Here is a 16,888-nt window from a genome sequence, read left to right on the forward strand (position 1 = left end):
CATGAGGCTGGTGAGAAAACCGCGTACCAGGTCCAGCTCCATGAAGAGCACCCAGTGGGCAGGGCCCGGCCTCTCCCCAGCACAGGTCCTGCCTCAGGTGCTAACTTGAAGACCGATGATCCACGTGCTAGGTCAATATGGGCCCCCTGATCAGCATTCCCCAGAGGCTGCTTCCCCCGCTGGAGACCCGCAGGCAGGGGCGGGGCTCGGGGGGCACCATCACGGCCTTGGCAGCCCTGTGTGTCTCCTGTTCTAAACATGAGAACCTAGCGACAGAGCCAACACCCTCCTTGAAGGCGTGGCCCCACCAGTCTCCTTGGAGACAACCACTCTTAGAACTGGAAGTACCAGGGCCGGCGCTGTGGTGTAGCAGGAAAAGCCGTTGCCTGCAGTGCTGGCATCCCATATGGGCGCTGGTTCGAGACTTGGCTGCTCCACTTCCCATCCAGCTCTCTGCCATGGCCTGGGAATGCAGCAGAAGATGGCCCAAGTGCTTGGGCCTCTGCACTCATGTGGGAGACCCAGAAGAAGCTCCCAGCTCTTGGCTTCAGATCGGCCCAGCCTGGCTGTTACAGCCATTTGGGGAGTGAACCAGTAGGTAGAAGACCTCTCTCTCTCTCTCTCTCTCTCTCTCTACCTCTCTGTAACTCTGTCTTTCAAATAAATAAAAATAGATAAAAATAAATTTTGATCCAACAAAATTTGTTTAAAAAAAAATCAGAACTACCAGAATATGGCCGAAAAAAGAATTGAGAAAGACGTTTCTTTTGGTGCAAAAGAACTTTTTGAAATCCATGCTTAAGTTTTTCATAATATACATTTTCCAGGAACTTTTTGAAGATCCCTTCATATATACAATGTCAAGCTTTAAAAAAAAAAAAAGTTTTATTTCTTTATTTGAAAGGCTGAGCAACAGGGAGGGAGCGCGAGATCTTCCATCACCTGGTTCACTCCCCAAATGGCCACAAGGGCCAGGGCTGGGCCAGGCTGAAGCCAGGAGCCAGGAGCTCCATCTGGGTCTCCCATGTGGGTGACAGGGACCCAAGCACTTGGGCCCTCCTCCGCTCCCTTCCCAGGCACATCAGTGGGGAGCTGGATGGGAAGCTGGATAACAGGGACACTGGAACCTGCTCTGATAGGTGGCGCCCGCATCGCAAGCAGCTTAACCTGCTGCACAGTGCCAGCCCCCAGACTTTTTTTTTTCTTTTTGCACCACAGTAAGCTTATCCTTTAATTCCATTTCCACAAACCTTTTCAGGTTCGGGGGTGGTGGGGAACGTCTGGCCCTGCTGGGACAACTGCAGGTGGGACTTGAAATTCAGTTAGTCTATAGCAGGCTGGTTTCTAAGCTGGTAACTTTGTGTGGCCTGCGAATGATGTGATAAATATCCCATGGCCCCTGGCAGGTAAGAGGCTCCCCACCCCTGTTTTAAAGTGTCCTTTCATGTCCCTTCACGCTTCTGCTACTCTTGTAAACTGATGTCAAGTGTTCCAAAAATACTAGAAAACGCATATGCATACGTGTGAGCATTGGGGAGACTTGACATGGGCCCGTGAGGGCCTGGGAACAGCCCACGCACGCACAGCCACCACACTGGAAGGTACTGCACGTCTTGCACTTAACGACTATTCACATCCTACACCGCAGAGTGCCAACTTAGGAGACGTCTGCTCATCACTGCACAGCCTGCTCTGTCCAGGCACTGACCCAACCCAGAGAAGAATCCTGCCCTGTTTCCTGGGTCACAACCGATCAGGGCGCGGCCAAGGTGAGGCCTTAGGGGTTGCCGTCATAGACCTCACTGCAAGAACTTTCGTGGGGGCTTCATGGGGTCCCCTCCGGATTCCTATGCTGATGCTGCAACTCCCAACATGCCTATACCTGCAGATGGGGTCTCTGGGAGGCAGTGGTGGTTACAGGGCAGGGCGCTGAGCCCATAGGACTGTGGCCTTCTAAGGGGAGGAGACAGCAGAGAGCTCTCTCGCACATGAGGAGAAGGTGGCCGTCCACAACAAGGCAGGGAGTCCTCGCCCTAGCCCAGCCATGCTGACGCCCCGACGCCCCGACATGGGACTTCCAACCTCTGAGGCTGCAACCATCAGATGGAAGACCTTTCTCTCTGCCTCTCCTTCTCTCCATGTAACTCTGACTTTCAAATAAATAAATAAATCTTTGAAAAAAAAAAAAAAAAAAACAGAATAAGCAAGAGCAGAGACGAGGGAGTGGAAAACAAGAAGGACAGTAAGACGGTGCCGCACGTCAGGTGCCCTGCAGCGGATGAGACACCAGTGAGCGAGACCGTCACAGGTGCACCCAGGCTGTGGACGTGCACTCCGCTGTCCTGTCATGCTTGGGTAAAAATGTTGGAAAGAGGGATCGTCACAGATTTGTTTTCAAAGCCTGCGTGGTGCTCAGAAGAGACGTTTAACACGGAAGGAGAGAAGGTGAGCCGTGCCCACGCTACGTGGGAACTGGCACGGCAGGGGACACCTCGTGACGCAGACTCTCAGGGAGGCGACAGCAGGCTCAACGCACCTGCAGGAGGCAACAATTCAGCCACCGACCAACCCCGACTCTAAAACACGCAGAAGCAGAAGGTAGAACAAATGGCTTACTTTCCCAAAGACACAAACGCATCCGCCGAGCATGACAAACACAGGAGCCATCGCTCGAGGGGAAAGGGGCGGGAGGAGTCAGAGCCAGGGGCAGGAGAACAGAGGAGAAACAGCAAGGGCACGGCGGACCGCCTCGCCCTGCCAGACAGGTCAAAGGCGGGAAGCGCTGGCTTCAGAGCCTGGTAGTGGCCACGCGCCACCGTCCCAGAAGGCCACTGGCCGTGCTGCCCTCGCTCCTGCGTCCACCGATGACTCTGGGGAGACCCGGCGTGAGCACCTGGTCCCAAGCGAGCACCTGGGACCACCACAAGGCTGACGGTGTTTTTTTTTTTAACCTTATGTTTAAAAATGTAAAAACCCGGGGCTGGTCTTGTGACAAAGAGGGTGAGCCATCACCTGTGATGCCAGCATCCCATGCGGGCAGCTGTTTCAGTCCCAGCTGTTCCACTTCTGATCCAGCTCCCCGCTAATGCACCTAGGACAGCAGTAGAGGATGGCCCAAGTGCTTGGGCCCCTGTTGCCCACATGGAAGACCTGGAAGAAGCTCCTGGCTCCCGGCCTCAGCCTGGCCCAGCCCTGGCTGTTGTAGCCACTGGGGAAGTGAACCGGCACATGGAAGATCCCTCTGTCTCCCTGTCTCTCTCTCTCTCTCTCTCTTTCTGCAACTCTGTGTTTCAAATAAATAAAATCTTAAAAAAAAAAAAAAAAAAAAAAAGTAAAAACTCATGCTGAGGGCTGGCGCTGTGGTGTGGCGGGTAAAGCCTCCGCCTATAGTGCCGGCATCCCATATGGACACCGGTTCGAGTTCCGGCTGCTCCACTTCCCATCCAGCTTTCTGCTATGGCCTGGGAAAGCAGTGGAAGATGGCCCAAGTCCTTGGGGCTCCGCACCCCCACGGGAGACCCAGAAGAAGCTCCTGGCTCCTGATCGGCGCAGCTCCAGCAGTTGTGGCGAACTGGGGAGTGAACCATTGGATGGAAGCCCTCCCTCTCTCTCTCTCTCTCTCTGCCTCTCGTTCTCTCTGTGTGTAACTCTTTCAAATAAATAAATAATCTTTAAGAAGAAAAAAAACCCATGCGGAGCCCGTGGGCCACACAAGAACTGGCAGCAGCCCAGATACAGCCCACGTGCTGTCTCTTCTGCCCGCATCATGCGATAGAGTGAGCCACACGCTGCCAGGCCTCAGGGCAACATTAGAAGACAAGGAACAAAGGAGAGGAGGAAGAAGGGAGGGGCGGCGGCCAGCTGTCCACTCCCTGCCATTCTTGGCCCTTCACAGCCCGCCCCCGGGGACCCGGCACACACTGGGGTCCTGGGAGCCACACTCAGAAGGGCCTCCTGCCAGGGGTGCCTGACACCCCCCATCCTCAACTCCAGCCCCGGCTTGGCGCCCTGCCCTCGGGGGCTCTTGTAAGCCAGTAGGAGTGAGGGCAGACGGCCAGCGGCCTGCAGAGTCGGGTGGTGCGTGGCCACCCTCAAGCTCCAAAACCCAAGCAGGAGGCAGTGCACTGAGCGGGGCTGCTCTCGCCTGCCAAGGCCAGCTCCTCACTCTGCCTTCCCAGCAGGAACTGCGTCTCTGGGGCCAGCGGCGCACCCAGCGGCAGCAGGCAGGGGCTTGCAGAGAGCCGATGAAAGAGGCACGCTCAGCTGGCACATATGTCTGCTTTGCCCCTTCCTCCCGCGTCCTGCCCGGAGCATGGATGTGATGGCTGGAGCTGCAGTGGCGGGTGGCGCTCGTGAGGACACCTGGGGGATGGAAGCCAGGTCCTGGGGCTGGGAGACTGGGAACGTAGCAGCAGCCCTGAGCGAGGCCCTGCGGAGACGCTCGCAGGCAGCGCACTCGCCTTCAAACAGTGCAATGGAGTCGCCGGAGAAGCTGTCCAAGGCGAGGAGGTCCTTGCCGTCCCTGGAGCCGCTGCGCTTGTGCTTGTGCTTCCGGCGGAAGAAGGAGCGGCGGGCGGCTGCCGACAGCGTCCTGGCGGCGCCGCCGTCGTCTCGGACCTCCGACACGCTGAGTCTCCTGGAGAACTCCTGGTCCATCCTGCAGCCGCAGAGACCCAGGCTGTGAGCCGGCCCCCACTCGCCTCTGCGGGCCCTCCCACGCCAAGGACCCCTCGGCACCGTGCCGGCGGGCGCTGGGGCTGGCACAAGCTCGGGGCCTAGAGGAGCCGCTGGCACAGCCGGCGCCCGGGGACACAACACGCGCTGCTTCTGCCGTGGCAGGGAGGGAAGCAGTGAGAGGAGCCGGGCCCCACGGGCCACGGGGGCCCCTCCCACGCAGAGTCCAGGACGGGGAAGCAGGTGAGTGGCCGCGCAGGGCTGGGGCCGGGGCAGCTGGGGCGGCCGCAGGGCAGGGGGTGACAGCGTCATGGGTCCGGGATGGGGAAAAGGCTCCAAAACTGACTGATGGTGGCTGCACAGCCGCGGGCGCCTGAAAAGCCATGGAACCGCACACCCCGGGTGGGCTGCGGGGTGTGGGAGCTGCGCCGCCGTAAATCCGGCTCATTAAAAAGGAAAGGCCCAGCTGCCGGCTCACACGCGCGCCTGCTCTCCGGACAAGCGGTCCTGACCAGAGGGACGGCCCTGAACCAGTCCGAAGGCGGGGACCACCTACACGTATCTGCTGGGAATCTGCCCACGCTGGATCTTCTGGGCGTTCTCATCCAGCTGCCAAGCCATCCAGGACCCAAAGGCGCCCTGGGGCAGGGTGTCGTCCACGTACAGGATGTCGTCTTTCTTGAAGCTCAGCTCGTGCTCCACCTCCGCCTGCCGGTCATACAGGGCCCTGCGCCCAGGGACAGAGGCAGGCGCTGAGGAGGCCGCCAGCTGCCCGGCCCCCAAGGCCACCGCCCGCTCTGGCAGCGGCTTCCCAAGGAGGGCACCCGGTGCCACTCAGCAAGGGCCAGACACCTCGCCCCTCCTCCCGAGACAGGCGGGAGAAAGCAACGGGCCTTTCTTGGTAAGCCCTCTGCCCGAAGTCGAGGCCCGGGTGCGACAGGGAGCTGGCCCACCTCAGCGTCACCACTCTCTCCGTGGGTCTCAGCTCTCAGGGAGCGTGAGGACAGCTCTGAGCCCTTCCCGGGAGATGCACTTGCCAGCCCCGTACAGGACTGGGGGCACAGGAATGCCTGGGGGGGCCACCCGCACTGTGGGGTGCTCTGCGGGAGGGGTGCCCTAACCCTAACCCAGAATAAGAGGGACCACGGGCCCAAAACTCCCCAGAGCAAGTGCCCACCTGGCCCTTCACGCCCTTGCGGCTCATCCAGAGCGGCATGGGCCTCGGAGGGTCCCCTCCCACCATTGCGGCCACAGCCTCGGGGACACAGAACAGTCGCACGAGGACCAGGGTCTCCAGGGGAAGCCCAGCCCTGGCCCTGAGTCCCCAGGACCCCGGCTGCCAGTACCTGATGTAGAAGCTGTCTCCCGGCAGGCCCCTGACCTTGGCGAAGTCCTCGGGGCGAAACTGCACCTTGAGGCGGACTCCGTCCTTGGGCTTCAGCATCTCCACGTAGACCTCCTCCACCGTCTTGGTCCGCACGTCCATGCCGCCGTACTGCCCGGGGATGGGAGCACCACGGCCAAGAGTCAGCACCCCCCAAACCGCAACTCCGCGGCCTCCCCTCTGCGGGGCAGCTGAGTCCTCATGGTCTCCCACGCTGCCGGGGCCCCGGCCAAGGGGCTGTTCTGCCCTGGACTTGTCCCAGGCTGGACCCCAGCAACGAAGGGCTTTTCAAAATCTGGCCCTTCCTTTGGCCCCCCCTACAGGACAGGAGGGCCACTGGGAGGGCTCCGAGTGCAGCCGCTGACGAGGGCACCCAGGACTCTGGCCAGGAAGGCCCAGCTTCCCAGGGACCACTCAGGGGAGCACTCTGGGTGGCCGTGAGCTCACCTCGAGGACCAGGTCCCCTGGCACGAGCCCGTCGGGACCCTGGGCGGGGCTGTCATCCTCCACCTCAGCCACAAACACGCCGTGCAGGTTCCCGCCACACAGGTGCACGCCGAGCTCCAGCTGTGACGTTTTGATGAAGACCACACGAGGCTCCGGGGGCTTCTTGGGGGCGTCCCCCGCAATCCTTTCGGGAAGGAAAGCACAGGCCTGAGTTGAGCTTGGGGAAGGAGGAGGCTGAGGAGTGGCTTTGCGTCTCAAGGCTTAGAACCACGGGGAGAAGAGGGGTTCTACCGACGTAGAGTACCAGGCAGGGTGCCAGGGGGCAGAGGTGAATGCACGACTCCGGGACCCAAGCCTGTTAGGGGCAGAGCCACAACCAGCGCCCCTGCTTCTGGGCCCAGCTGTCCATCTCATGCCTCAGGAGGCCACTCCCCTGCCTGGACTGCACAAGGAACGCCAGTGCCGGCCCCCTGTCCAGGGCACAGCAGCTCCCAGGCACTCTGCCGTGCCCAAACAGGCAGCGCCTTGCAGTCAAGCACCGATAACCGAGCAAGGGAAGCTGGACAGAGGAGACAAACCGAGTGAAGAGAGCGGGACAGCGATGCAGACGGAGGAAGGGGGGCTCAGGAAGAAGCCAGCCCGGGAGAAAAAAGGAAGGGAGGGCGAGGAGCGTGCGGTGCCGACAGCCCCGGTACGCAGCCCATGCCCCTCTGGCCCGCAGCGCACATGTGCTGACCTGCAGCCGGCGGTGCTCTGCCGGGCTGGGGGTGTGCCAGGGCCCTCGTCCTGCTCCATCAGCGGATCGATGGCAGAGGGATGCTCTGGGGTGGTGGCCCCGCTGCCCTGGAGACTGGAGTGGGTGCCGGCAGGGTCCAGGTGGGAGCTGAGGACGGAGAACTGGAGTGAAAGGCAGCTCACGGCCACTCCCTCTCCACTGGCTGAGAACGGGAACCGGGCCACACAGCTCTTTGCAGACATCAAGTAGTTATCAGAAGCTTAGGCATGTAGTACCCGGCCCACAGGACGTGCCTACCTTCTCCGGGCCTGCATTCACACTCAGGGACCCTCTCCCAAGGTGTCCAGGCTAGGGCACATGTGAATCCATGGTCCACTGTCCCCTGGGCACCCTGTCCCCCTCACTGAGCCTTGCAGAACCACAGTCTCCCCCTGCCCTTGTCTACCACATGAGCCACAGCACAGGGGCAGATGGAGGCAGGCGTCCAGCACCTGCTCCAGGAGTGGAGTCAACCCCTCCGGGGAGAGGCCTGTCCTCAGCTACACACACCAGCAGGGGGCCCCAGCCATCCGCCTGCACCCCCACTTCTGGAGGACGCATCCTCTCTTTACATGCTTTTTGACACCCAGGGCTGGTCAGCTCCCCCCGACCAGCAGCAGAGCCCCCGGCTGCACCTGCCGCAGCCACGTTTCCACCTGCCGCGCGCACCTGGACCGGGAGTGGCTGCTGAGCTGGTGCATGTGTGGGTTGTACTGGGCCAGGATGGTGATGGTGTCGCACTGCTGCCCGATGATGAGCCGCGCCTGCTGCTCCGTGGCGCTCCGGAGGTTTATGCCGTTGAACTGGGGAGACACACGGGGCGCGCTCGGCGACGCGACCTCAGGCGCGCCGCTCCTCCAAAGCAGGCCCAGAAAGGCAGCGCCCCCTTACCTCAAGTAACTGGTCCCCGTACTCCAGGCCGGCCTGGTGAGCGATGCTCCCCGCGGTCACCTTGGAGACGTAGATGCCGCCCTTCTCGCCGCTCACGATGGAGATGCCCAGCGGCTCGGAGCCCTTCTGCACCCTCACGTGGCGCGGCTCCTCCACGTAAGGCCTTGGGAAGGGGGCAAAGGTTTGTGGGGCTCAGACCCACAACAGAGGCTCGGGGAGACCCAGGGATGAGGCATGCAGGCAGGCTAGGCAGCCATGGCCCCCGAGCCTGGAGGCTCCTGTGGTGATTCAGCCGGACGGCGACACGAGGGACCTGTCCCTAGGAAGCAACGGACACACACTCCTGCAACCTCATGCAGTCCCACGGACACGGGAAACACTGGGAGGAACCCCGAGGTCAGCGCGGGAGGGGCCGCCTCACGAGACACCACTTAGATGCTGAGGCCTCTCTCCCAGGACAAGAGACGGCTCTGGGGTGACGTTCGCCCCAGGGGAGGAGATGAACGTGGGTTTTTCTATTCCCCAGCTACGAGGGGCGATGCACGGTGATGATGGAACTAAGCTGCCGCAAACCCCAAGCCATGAGAGAGGCAGTGAACAAGGCAGTGACCATGCACTCGGGCCCCCACTCCCACGGGCAGGAGGGGCGGGGGGCCGGGAGCGAGCCTCATGTCAGGCCAACCTCAGACTCCTCAGTGAGGAGGACCTGGGCCTGGTGGCCACGGGCAGCCTCAGCAGAGATCTGTGGTGGAGGGCACGTCTGGACGGTGCGAGAGGTCAGGAAGAAGAGAAGGCACGCTCAGAGAAGACACCACAGAAGCACACAACCGACAGGGAGGACGGGACAGGAGGGACTGGCGCTTCCGGCTCCCGGGGCCTTCTTCCTCCAGGGTGTGAACCCTGGAGCTCTTCCTCTCTGGGCAAAGCCACGGCCAAAGGCTGCCGGAGGGGCCAGCCTGACCTCCACCTCTCTCGGTCCCTGCAGAGCACGTGGTGAGGGAGCGGCAGGGCAGAGGCTCCGGAGGCACCCCCAGGCCCCCCACCCCTGCCGCTAGGAGGTACGAGGTCAGTAGGCTGCAGCCTGGGTCTCCGCAACCCAGGGCCCAGCCCTCTCGGAATGAGATTAAAATTCTCAAGTTCTCCTTGCTGTCTCTCACCTCCAAACCCACCCCTCCACAGTCTGTCCCCTGACCCTCTGCCCCGGCCTGCACCCACTGCCACCTCTGTGACTGACCACATGCCAGGGCGCCAGGAGGTGGTGAGTGGCAAGACCCTTCAAGCAGTCATCCCAGCACCCACCTCCTGTCCAGCCCAGGTTGACAGAGCAGAGGCACCCTCCCCAGGCCACCCCACATCTGGGGACAGAGCTGGTTTCCAGCGTGGGGACCCTCAAGCCCCATTGAACACCCTTTCCCCTGTCCCACGGCCACACAGCCCACTTGTCTCCAGAGAGCAGCCAGTAACTAGGCCACGTGAGAGGAGCCACGAGGCAGCTATGGCAACGATGTCAATCAGGATTACCCACATGGCGCACAGGGCCAGACGGAAGGCGCAGCTCCGGGCACGGTCATCTGCACACACGTGCGTACGTGTGCACAGACTCCTGCAGCCCAAACCATACGCAAACAACCTGTCTCCAGCAAGGGGGGCAAGGCCATTGTGACTTTGTCATCGTTCAGTGACAGGCACACAGGTTTTCTCGCAAAAATAAAGCTGCTTTGTATAAGAGACTCGTAAAGTCTGCTTTTAATGTTGTAAGCGGTTAACACATACTAAGAGAGATGTGATTATATATGATATAGATAAAACCCTCATATATGTACATTTGAGATTGTATGTATGATTTCACGGGATCGCATGTATGCACTTACACACATGATCTCAGATGAACAGAGCTGACTGACTGCTGGTGACCTTCTCCCCCTCCGACTTTCTACCACTCCTGGTTCCCTCTAACGAGTGCATGACGGTAAGCCTTAGCATCGAGAGGGAGGGGCTGTCTCACTGGGAGCCGCTGCGGGAGCAGGTGTCTAGCCCGGTGGGACGTGCGGCGGGGACAGGCCTGGCACCCTCCCCGAGCACAGGAGCTCCCTGTAGGGAGGCCTGACCAAGTGTGCCAAGGCCTTTCCCCCACTCTGGGCACCACTCCACGCAGGACAAGTCCCTGCTCTCCCAGCGACCAAAGCCGGGGCGGGGTAAAGCGGTAGAGCCGCCCGTCTGTGTCCCTGTGTGCGCTTCATGCCAAGAACTCACGAGCTTTTCCCTGTCAGTTGCACCGGGCTCCCCAGCAGGGCCGGGCCCTGGGGCTCAGGTGCCCTGCTGCTCCCCGTAGGGAGGTCCAGGCCCATCACCGTTGCACGTCTGCTGTCTGACGGTTCCCAGCCTGAGGCTAGACAGGAGCCCACCCCGCACACGGCCCGTCGGGGCTACACGCACAGCAGCCTGGGCTCCTGGGATTCAGGTGGGCAAGAGGAGCAGGTTTGAGCCTAGTCACACCTTGTGAGGACCCAGGAAGCAGAGAGAACCCTTTAATACAGGCAGGGCCTGCTAAGTTCCATCCAGAGGGGCAACAGCAGGGGGCTGGGCCAGTCCCTAACCACGTGACCACAGCGGACCACTCCCACTCTCTGAAGACAGCTGACACACTGCTTGGGACCCCACAAGGCTTCCATGGCCCAGCACACAAAGAGGCTGAGCCGAAGGCCCAGGAAGGAGGGACCAGCGCCCTGTCTGGAGACGCCCCGCGTGCTCACCTGTCCTTCCTGCGGTCGCCAAGGGATGCCGGGTTGACGGCGATTCTGGGCAACGTGGAGGCTGAGGCCTGGGACTGGCTGCAGGAGGACAGGGCGTCCACGCTCAGCGGGGACTGCGGAGGAGTGCTGCACTCAGAATGCGACAGCGAGCCTGCGGGGGGAGGGGCGGGGTCACGGCCCAGGTCTGACCCCCGAGCCCTGCAGCAGCCAGGACCTGGCTCCGCGCTGCCTTCTGCCCCCACATCCCCAGGCCCAGGGCGGGGCTGAACAAACAGTGGCCGGGCAGGAGACCTCCTGGGGTGGGGGGTGGGCAGTGCGGGGGCGGTGCTCACCTCTGTCGGAGCCCACGACAGAGCGCGGGTATCTCGGGGTGCACGGGATTTTGATGCGCTCTGTCTTGAACTGCAGGTTGCTGGAAGACCCTGTTGTTGCATGAGGAGACGAAACCTTAGGCCTTGTCATTTCCACCACCCTCCCACCCTCACTCCCACATGGCCACTGCATCCCCAAGGGTCCTGGGTGGGGCACAGCTTGGAGCAGCAGACCCTCGGCCCCGGTTCTGAACGAGCCATGCTGGCACAGGCTGCACTCCCATCTCCTACCCAGGCACAGTGGCTGCTGGCCTCCTCTCCCCAGCACTGAGAGTCTTCCCTAAGTGGACACCCTGGAAAGGCCACCCCAGCTCCGGGACAGGGAGTGAGACACCCATTCACAGGAAGAGCTGCAGGCGGTGAGAGGGAGGGCCCTGGGCGTGGCACATAGGCGGCGGCCCAAGGAGGTGCCGGTGCTTGCCCAGGGCAGAGAGGAGTAGTGCATGCAGGCAGCAGGAGCCCTCCCCCCCCCCGTCCCCCCAGCACAGGGTCCGAGTTACCAAGGCGGGCACTGGAGGGCAGCGAGTTGGACCCATGGGAGGCTCGCATCTCCGAGTAGTCGCTGCAGGCCCTGTGGCTCAGGTCCAGGCTCAGCCGCCCCTGGTGCTGGACACTGAAAACCAGAGAGAGGAAGGGCTGGGACCCCACCGAGTGGACAGGAGGGAGGCCCAGGAGCCACCTGTCTCATCAGCAGACTCCGCCCCGGCTGCTGTGCAGAGGGACAAGCAATGGGGAGGCACCCAGCATCTCAGCCATGGGGCCAGGATGGGGCTCACGGGCAGGAAGGGGTGGCTGCAGGGAAACCTGGGAGGGCTGGGGATGGGGGACTCTGGTCCTAGGAGGTGGGCAGGGAAGGGCTGCATGGGCACAGAGCCCAGTCTCACCCACATCAGGCTGGCCCCTGATCAGACCCCAACAGGCTCTTTTCCCGGCTGGGATGAGATGATGGCTCTTCCCCCCAGGGTAAGGGGTTTTGGGGGAGGGAGGGGCATTTGGCAGAGCAGTTAAAGCCACCACTTAGACACCTGCATTCTGCATCAGAATCCCTGGGTTCGAGGCCTAGCTCTACTCCTGATCCCAGCTTCCTGCTCCTGTGCACCCTGGAAAGCAGCCAGTGATGGCTCAAGTGTCTGTAACCGACTTAGGAGATCCGGATTAAGTTCCGGACTCTCGGCTTCAGCCTGGCTCAGCCCCAGCCGTTGCAGGCTTTTGAGGGGGGAATCAAGAGATGTGAGATCTCTGTCGGTCTCTTTGCCTCTGGACTCAAAATAAAACCTGAACTCCTTCCTACAGCTGCAGGTCCTACAAGGTGTCTGCCTCCTCCTGACTCACGGTCCTTGGCCAAGCTGCCCCCACACTGTCCCCAGGTGCCTGGACCTCAGCCCGGAGTCCTTACTCCTGGAGGCTCTCCTCCGGTCTTTTCACCTTCCTGGTCACGGCCACCACCCTCCCTAAGCCCTCAAGCTAACTCGCACTGTCCTCTGGTCTCAGCCTGCCCGGCCACCTCTGCACTAGGTCCAAGGCCCCTCAGCACCAGCAGCTGCTACCCTCTTGGTTCATGTTTTCCCCACCTACTCCCACACTTGAACACAGAGCCCCATGTGAACAGGAAGCTTTCTCTTTAGTTCGTGGCCCGTGGCACACGGTATAGAAGATGATCAAAACACAAAAACAAGGAATGAACAGAGTGACCCTGACCAGTACATTCACTGCTGAACTGGAGATCACAATAGTACACCTCTCAATGTGGATGAGAGATGAGATGACCTTGACACAGGTGTGAGCACAGAGCCTGGGACCCACACACTCAGCCATCAGCAGCAAGCACTACCAGCTTTCTTTAAATACTACTTTGGGAGGCTGGCGCTGTGGCGTAGCGGGTAAAGCTGCTGCCTGCAGTGCCGGCATCCCATACGGGTGCCGGTTCGAGTCTCAGCTGCTCTACTTCCAGTCTAGCTCTCTGCTGTGGCCTGGGAAAGCAGTGGAAGATGGTCCAAGCGCTTGGGCCCCTGCACCCACATGGGAGATCCGGAGGAAGCTCCCATCTGCTGGCTCCTGGCTTCGGATTGGCCCAGCTCCAGCTGTTGTGGCCATTTTGGGGAGTGAACAAGTGGATGGAAGACCTCTCTCTGTCTCTCCCTCTCTCTCTCTCTAACTCTGCCTTTCATTAAATAAAGTCTTTAAAAATAAATAAATAAATAAACAAATAAATAAATACTACTTTGGTTTGGATATCCGTTTGGCCCTTGGCTCCTGAAGTCTTACGTTCACGGTACTAGAAGGCAGAAACCTCAATTTCGGAGACTGAAGGTGGGCCTTTGAGAAAGGGTGGGTTGGATCAGGCTGCTATGTAGAGCATGTGACGGAACCACAGTGGCTTTTTAGGACAGTCACAGATGCACCACTCCCTCTGGCCACAATCAAGAGCCCAACTAAACCCCCTGGTTCGTAAGCAGCGGTGTTGGGCATTGCACTGAGTAATGCGAAACTGACCACCACAACCTCCTCTGAAACTCCACACTGGTGAATTCAGAACACCCTGCAAGTCCTCTCCCTGCTCCACCCAGCCCCTTCCCAGAGAGGCGAGGAAGCGCCTCTGCCCGGGGACCAGCCCCTCTGTGCTCTGCTGGGTCTCTGTCCAGGCGGACGTGGGCACCGGGGGTGCAGAGGGGTAGGGGGCCCTCACATACCTGGGATGCAAGCCCTGGGGGCCGACGTCTCGGGGCACAGGCGGGGAGCTGCAGGGGCCGACCCTGTGGCTGCGCACGGTGTAGATGGGGTTCCGCAGGATGGAACTCACCGTGGTGCTGGGGGTCATGCTGCGGGGAACGGTGCCTGGAGATGGGCGGGGTGAGGACAGTCACTCGGGGTAAGCCTCCCCTGTAACCCAGGGACACAGGATTTTGGGAAAAGGACCCCGGAGACCAGAGTCTGAACCACCAGTCTGCCATGGCGCTTTGGCTACTGGCCTTTCATCACCTGTAGAAAAGGAGTAATTCTCTTTCTCATGCTTTCTACTTCCCAGGCTGCAATGGGGAGAAAGCACTCCGACAAGCTAAGGAAAGTCAGGGATGCAAGACTGTCCAACCGGACAGGGCAGCTGGTTCTGTGGGCCTCAGAGGCTCAGCCACGTGGCAGTTCCCGGAATGCCTGCCTCCTCTCTCCCCAGGGACTGGCAGCCCCAAGTCCGCACCAAGCCTCCTGCCCACCCCTGGTCCCCAGCTCACCCACAGACGGCCTGTTGGGGTACAGCGGGGGGTTGCTGTGCCTACTGGAATGTCCTGGAGAGTAAGGGGCCCAGTCCTGGAGCTCTGGGGAGAGTTCCCCACCGGCCGGCACGCACTTCTGCTCCTGCAGACCCACAGAAGGGTTTCCTCCTTGGCATCCGACTCCCACTACCAGGCACTTCCTCTCCCCTCCCCGCTGGCACCCCCCTGCCACCTGGCCTCCTCCCAAGCAAAGGAGCCCGGCCAAGCGCGAGACAGGGGACGCCGGCAGGACTGGCCCCCGCCAGCCACCGCCGGCCTGGGGCTGAACGTCACCTCCAGGAACTGGGCGGGAATCACCACGGGAGCGAGCTTGGGCCGACAGCTGGGCGCAGACTTCGGCCGGCGGCGCTTCTGCCCCAGCTCGTCCACCTTCTGGGCGGTGAGGTCCTCGTCGCAGGACTTCTTGGCTGGCAGGCAGGAGGAGTCCCCGTCCCCTTCGGGGTAGTAGCTGGAAGCGATGCGGACCCTGGCCTTGCGTGGGGGCGAGGCATGCATGGGTTCCCCGGGACCCCCGTCGGGGGCCGGGGCGCTCGGGGGGCTGGTGGACGGGGAGCTGCCCACCAGGGTGGCCTCTGACTCGGAACTGGTTTCCAGCCTGTGCTGGAACTTGATGGAGTCGCTCCTCCTGGGCGGCTTGGGGGGCGTGAGGGGCCCCGCCCTCTTGGAGGGCTGGGGGGAGTGAGCAGGTCCGGGGCCTGGGAGCAGGTAGTCTATTTTGGGGGGTGTCTGGGGACGTTTGAAAGTGTTGGGGTCAAAGATGGACTTCCGTTGCTTTGGCTTCTTGTACACGGAGAGCTTCTCGGGCCCTGCCGTGGAGCTGAGCACAGCCTTGGGCCAGGTCCCGCCACTGTTAGAGCCCTCGGGGTCCGACTGCTCCAGGGGGGCATCTGCCGCCCCGCAGGGGCCCAGCTCGCTCTCGAAGGGCAGCAGCGGCCGCCGGCCGCGCCCGTCTGCCGGCCCGTAGCCCCGCTCCCCAGACGCGTCAGAGCGGAAGGAGCTCAGGCTACGCTCCGAGGCACTGGGACAGGCCTGGGGAGAGACGGGAAAGGGTCCCCCGGGGAACTGCTTGTGCGGATAGGGGCTGCTGCCCCCGGCGGGGCCGGGCTCCTTCCTGTCTTCCAGGCGGTCGGCGCAGAACACATCCGTCTGCGTGCAGTTATTGTGCTGCATCAAGTGCCGTTTGCTAGTGGCCTGGAACTCGGGGCCGTGGGCTCGAAAGCTCAGCGTCTTATCGGAGTCCTTGATGTTCTCGAAGATGTTCTGGCCGCTCCACGAGGCGCTCTGCGGGAACACCTGGGCAGGGGGCGCAGAGCAGTGAGAGCGACAAGGTGAGACGGCACGCCGGCCTGGGACGGCCATGAAGACGGCCCCAACAAGCCACACCCCCGAAACAGGCAGACACACAGAGCATGCATGCAAGGACACACATGCAGGCACCAGGGCTCCCTAAAAACATAGAATTTAAAACATGCTTCTTCTGGTACCAAAAAATCATTCTGAAATCCACGCATATAACAGGTCTACAAAAAGTTCATGAAAATACATACTATGGAAAAATGGCAGAGATTCCACAAAAATTCTGCATCAAAATAAGCATCTTTGAATTCCATTTTTCCACGAACTTTTTGAAGCCCTCTTGGGCATCTGTCCCTGACCCATGTGGGAGACCTGGAGGAAGCTCCTGGCTCCCGGCTTTGGACTGGCCCAGCTCAGGCCATTGCGGTCATTTGGAGAGTGAAGCAGCAGATAGAAGATCTCTCTCTCTCCCTCTCTCTCTCTCTGTCCCTCATTCTCTCTGGTAACTCTGCCACTCAAATAAATAAATCAATCTTTAGGGGAAAAAAAAAAAAAAGACACAGAGGAACCCTCTATGCCTATCCCCGAGAGAAGCCAGGCTGGAGAGGCTCTGTACTTCACTACGTACATCCTGGAAAAGACAGGACGTGGACACTGGGAAATTATCAGTGGTTGCTGGGGCTGTTGGAGCAGGGAGGGCAGATGAGAGCCCTGCACAGAGCATTCCAAGGCCAGCAACGTCCTCCATAGGACACGGTGACAGGGGGCACGAGTCCTCCCACACCTATCCCAGGGAATGCACCAATCAGCTGTGTACCCCAGTTAACACCAGATAACACTCATACACCAATATTGCCTCCTCCCTGGTAACCAGTGTACCACACAGACACAGGCGTCACTAACAGGGGAAACTGGGGGTGCGGGGTGCCGGGGTGGGACGGGGTGGGCCAAGGAGAGCCTGAGAACTCTGCAGCAGCCCAGCTTCTCTGCACACCTAAAACCGCTCTCTCAAAATCCTATTAAATCAA

At 60.8% G+C, this 16,888-nt stretch overlaps 1 protein-coding gene across 2 annotated transcripts in view; it reads right to left on the minus strand.

The window, feature by feature from the left end:
• DLG5 (discs large MAGUK scaffold protein 5) overlaps positions 1–16,888 on the minus strand; it is a 106,931-nt gene that overhangs the window by 6,004 nt on the left and 84,039 nt on the right. For both annotated transcript variants that reach the window (XM_051823772.3, XM_089314116.1), the window contains exons 15-27: positions 14,838–15,857; positions 14,523–14,646; positions 13,986–14,130; positions 11,796–11,908; positions 11,257–11,346; positions 10,925–11,075; positions 8,172–8,334; positions 7,950–8,083; positions 7,242–7,388; positions 6,506–6,689; positions 6,021–6,169; positions 5,231–5,401; positions 4,461–4,657 (exon numbers count right to left, since the gene is read on the minus strand). In XM_051823772.3, coding sequence (XP_051679732.3) covers positions 4,461–4,657; positions 5,231–5,401; positions 6,021–6,169; positions 6,506–6,689; positions 7,242–7,388; positions 7,950–8,083; positions 8,172–8,334; positions 10,925–11,075; positions 11,257–11,346; positions 11,796–11,908; positions 13,986–14,130; positions 14,523–14,646; positions 14,838–15,857 — 2,788 coding nt within the window. The remainder of the gene's footprint in view (positions 1–4,460; positions 4,658–5,230; positions 5,402–6,020; positions 6,170–6,505; positions 6,690–7,241; positions 7,389–7,949; positions 8,084–8,171; positions 8,335–10,924; positions 11,076–11,256; positions 11,347–11,795; positions 11,909–13,985; positions 14,131–14,522; positions 14,647–14,837; positions 15,858–16,888) is intronic.

Source organism: Oryctolagus cuniculus, chromosome 15 (assembly GCF_051225735.1).
Source record: "Oryctolagus cuniculus isolate XC-2025 breed Fujian yellow rabbit chromosome 15, ASM5122573v1, whole genome shotgun sequence".
Lineage (NCBI taxonomy): Eukaryota > Metazoa > Chordata > Mammalia > Lagomorpha > Leporidae > Oryctolagus > Oryctolagus cuniculus.